Source organism: Impatiens glandulifera, chromosome 9 (assembly GCF_907164915.1).
Source record: "Impatiens glandulifera chromosome 9, dImpGla2.1, whole genome shotgun sequence".
Lineage (NCBI taxonomy): Eukaryota > Viridiplantae > Streptophyta > Magnoliopsida > Ericales > Balsaminaceae > Impatiens > Impatiens glandulifera.
Window position 1 is genome coordinate 30,320,378 of NC_061870.1, and position 4,393 is coordinate 30,324,770.

The 4,393-nt window shown below is 35.2% G+C and overlaps 1 protein-coding gene across 1 annotated transcript; it reads left to right on the plus strand.

Annotated features, from left to right (window-relative positions):
• The first annotated feature begins 1,562 nt into the window (after nt 1–1,562).
• LOC124914034 (LRR receptor-like serine/threonine-protein kinase FLS2) lies at nt 1,563–3,841 on the plus strand. Its single transcript, XM_047454496.1, has one exon. It carries the CDS (start codon nt 1,822–1,824, stop codon nt 3,769–3,771), a length of 1,950 nt encoding a protein of 649 aa, XP_047310452.1. The 5' UTR covers nt 1,563–1,821; the 3' UTR covers nt 3,772–3,841.
• The last annotated feature ends 552 nt before the right edge of the window (nt 3,842–4,393 follow it).

The following is a 4,393-nucleotide window of genomic DNA, read 5'->3' on the forward strand; positions in this document are numbered from 1 at the left end:
TATTTAAACCAATTCAAATTGAAATACGGTTTTCAATTTAAGTTTCGAGTTAGAGTTTCAACTCGAAAACCAAATCGAAAATCGTTTTTCTTTTTATTATTTATTTTAATTATATAATTTATTATGAAATATATTTAAAAAATCAAATTAAAATTGAAAATCAAATTATAACTCAAATTTTGTTCGATTTACGAATTAACTAACAAAAAAAAAAAAAAACCCAAATGAGGATATCAAATAACTAAAAAATTGGACCGATGAACATCTAACCAAGTGTGAGTGATTTTGACATCATCACTGTTCTTTTAAACTCCTAAAATATATTTATCAAATTTACAATTGACTTGCATTTTAATTTTTTAACTTCTATTTATTCAATCTTTTGACCTTACAAGTCTATCAAATCAAAGGCAATATTATTTTAGAGGAGTGATAGAGAGAGAATTTGGTGAGGAAATGACATGGCATCACTTCATTGATTGGAAAATGTAAAAGTGGGAAGAAAGAGAGAAAAAAGAGAAATTATTTGATTTTTTCAGCGAATAAGATTATGCAAAGTCATTCCCTCACCAAATTCCCTCACCAAATTCCCTCACTTAATCATTTCTCATTATTTTAAATTGATTTCGATATTCAAATTTTATTTTATTTTAGATTTTTTTTATCTAAAATTTTATCTTATGAAATACATAACTTTTTTTTATTAATATTCATTATTATGAAGCATATATAATTAATATAAATTAATTAATTGTTAATCAGATAATATATATATGGATGAACATAAACATAATTAAATTCATTAAAAATATGTATTCAAATTATATTAAAAAAATATAAATTACTAACCAAAAAAAACAATTTGAGTTGTGGTTGTTTGGTGGTTTGCTTGAAATATTTATAGTTTATTTCGCGGACTAAGTTGGGAGATTGTGATGTTCATACCTGAATTAGGGCTTTAGAAAAGGTTAAAATTCTTTTTTTTTTCTTAGCGGCCCCTCCAATAACTTTTTTAGCATCGGAGGGTGCTTCATTTTATTTTCACCACAAATTTGAGTTTATGTGTATTTTATTTGGTTCCGACGTTTTGTATAGTTAAATCAAATTTTTCGTCCCAAATTTTTATAATTCGAATCATATTATCAATTTTTTTAGATTGTTGTTGCTAATATTCGTCAATTATCTTGATGAAAAAGTTTTTAGAATGAACCTTTAATTTGGAGGACCTCCTCTCACATATATCTTCCACTGACTTCTTCTTCACGATGCTTACTAATCCACTAAAAAGACAAATTTCTAATTTTTTTGATATAAATTTATTCAATTAATCATAATCCACTAAAAAGACAAATTTCAAAATTTTTTATATAAATTTATTCAATTAATCGTACTATTTAATATCTAAATTCTCAATGTTTTTATTTTTTATATTATTTACAAATTAATATTTTAAATATAACTTGTAATTTGAATTAGTGAGAATAAATATTGTTCAGGAGATTTGAAAATTTTAGAAGTTGGTGTGGTGTATATATATAGATGGGTTTGTTAATTTTACAAATAAAGTATATTATAAAATATAGTAATTATGAAGTTTAACTAAATAATTTGTTTATATGTAACTTATAAAACCGCTAAAAGTAGCCGTTAGTCCAGGTAGAAGAGCATATATACGCTCCTCAACTTTTGAAAGCATGTGTATGCCACCACCGTCAACTATATATATAATAAATATAAAACCAACCTACCCACTCTCCATTATCATAATCATCATCATCTTCTTCACCGGCCACCACTGATGAGTGAACTCCATTTTCCGACATGGAGATTTACAGAACAGCTTTCTCTTTCATCCAAATTCTAATACTACTCTTTGCACTTCCATTCAAATCAATACCAATATCTGAAGCTGCAGCAGCAGCCGCCGCCTGCCACAAACTAGACAAACAGGCTTTACTTACTTTCAAAACCACAATCACCAATGACCCTTCCGGCCTCCTCCGTTCATGGACCCCTACCTCCGATTGCTGCCGCACCTGGGCGGGAGTCGCCTGCAACCCTGATGGCCGCGTTATCAACGTCTCCCGCCCTGGCTTGGCCTCCGATGATGACGGCTTTCTCTACGACACCTTCATGTCAGGAACTCTCTCCCCTTCTCTATCCAACCTCACTTTTCTCCAACTTCTAGATCTCAGCAACCTCAAATCCCTCACCGGTCATATCCCTCCTGAGTTTGGGAACCTCTCCAATCTCAACTTTCTATTTTTAGAAACTAATAATCTCACAGGACAGATTCCCACTTCACTCCGATCACTTCGCAGGTTACAGAAGCTATACTTGAGTGATAACCACTTATCTGGTACTATCCCTTCAACTCTTTTTCAATCACTCTCTTCCCTTTCTGAATTAGGCCTTTCTGGGAATAAACTGTTTGGCATCGTTCCTTCTTCCATTGGTGAACTCGTCTCATTACGGAAACTCGACCTCCATGAAAATAACTTCACCGGAGCTATACCCACTTCTATAGGTAACCTCAAGAAACTCATGTTTCTAGACTTATCAGAAAATCAATTTTCCAAGAAAATACCCCACACAATTGGAGAGTTATCCAAACTGGTGCTGCTCTACCTCAACAGTAACAGCCTCACCGGGAAAATCCCTTCGTCCATTTCTGGTCTCGTCTCTCTCCAGTTTTTCCGGTTATCGGAAAACAAGCTGACCGGTGTTCTTCCCGATTCAATCGGTCAGCTCCCGAAAATCCAGAGGCTGGTGTTTGAAAATAATCGATTCCGCGGGAAATTACCTTCCACCATCGGACAATTAATAACTCTTACCGATATTTTCTTCTCCAATAACAGATTTTCGGGGAAGATCCCGACGAGTTTCGGCAACTTGAGGAATCTTCAGACGCTAGATCTGTCGAGAAACAGACTTTCAGGTCCGATTCCTCCTCAACTTGCGAAACTACAGAGCTTGCAGACACTTGATGTTTCTTTCAATCCTCTAAAGGTGAAAGAGATGCCAAAGTGGCTTTCCAGATTGAATCTCTTTCGCCTGCTAATGGCAAGAACGGGAATCGAAGGCCATTTGCCAAGTTGGTTGTCTTCTTCGTCAATATCGACTCTAGATTTATCAAGTAACGGGTTGAAAGGGGAATTGCCCATTTGGATGGGAAACATGTCTAACCTTTCCTTCCTAAATCTTTCCAACAACGGATTCACCTCTTCAATCCCTCGAGAATTCAACAACTTATCCCTGCTGATGGATCTCGATCTTCATTCCAACAACTTATCGGGCTCTCTGGAGACGGTCTTCAACAAGAGTTTGCGAGACCCACTCGGCCGCTTCAACTCCATCGACCTCTCGTGCAATTTCTTCTCCAGTCCAATTGGAGAAAATATTGGGAATGAACCTGCCATGGCCTCAATTTCTTCGTTGATTCTCTCCCACAATCCCCTGTGGGGATCCATACCGAGTTCACTGGGGAAACTGATTGGACTGCGAGTGCTGAAACTCGAGGCTGACGGGCTTTCTGGGCGGATTCCGCCACAGCTGGGCGATGCACAAGAGCTGACCGATGTGTTGCTGTCAAGGAATGATCTATCCGGTTCCATACCGGAAAAGATATTGAATCTGGAAGGGCTGAAGGTTTTTGATGTGTCCTGGAATAGATTGAGTGGGAGAATTCCTCCACATAAGGCCATTGTTCCAGTTTCTGGATTTTTGGGTAATCCTGGCCTGTGTGGAGTACCACTCCCTCCATGTACGTAATAATATCTAGCTAACTCTAATATGTATTATTAAATCATTTTATCAAATATTAAGCTCTAAATTATCAAAGAATGGCAGTTACCATAACATATATATGATGATAACAGGAGAATGAGATAGACCATTTAGCATAAATTATTTACATAAATTAAAATTCCAAACAGAAAGAGAGAGAGAGACAAGGGAGAAACCTGGGACAAGAGCAAGCAGCAAAAAACATGGAGGGATGATGATGATAATTGTAACGACCCAAAGATCGTCACGAGACTCGACATTTAGTATAAAAATATTTGGAAGGAACCTGTAGGTTTGGTACATATTACTTGTAAAAGAAATGAAACTTTCTTGTTCTTGTTATATCTCTTGACTCTTATCTTCTAATTTTCTCAAGAAGAAAAGTAAAAACATTCAAACTTCCCATAAGTTATATTTCTAATTGCCTTACAATTTTCTACCATAACATAACAAGATTTACTATTTCTTACAAAATCTAATCCCAAAATATATTACTTCCATCTAGTTGTCAATTACTATGACAACTACCAAAATCATTTACTTGACGTATTCTACAGGTCTATAAGCCTTGCCAAGCACAAAATCACCTCACGATCACTTATCTTCA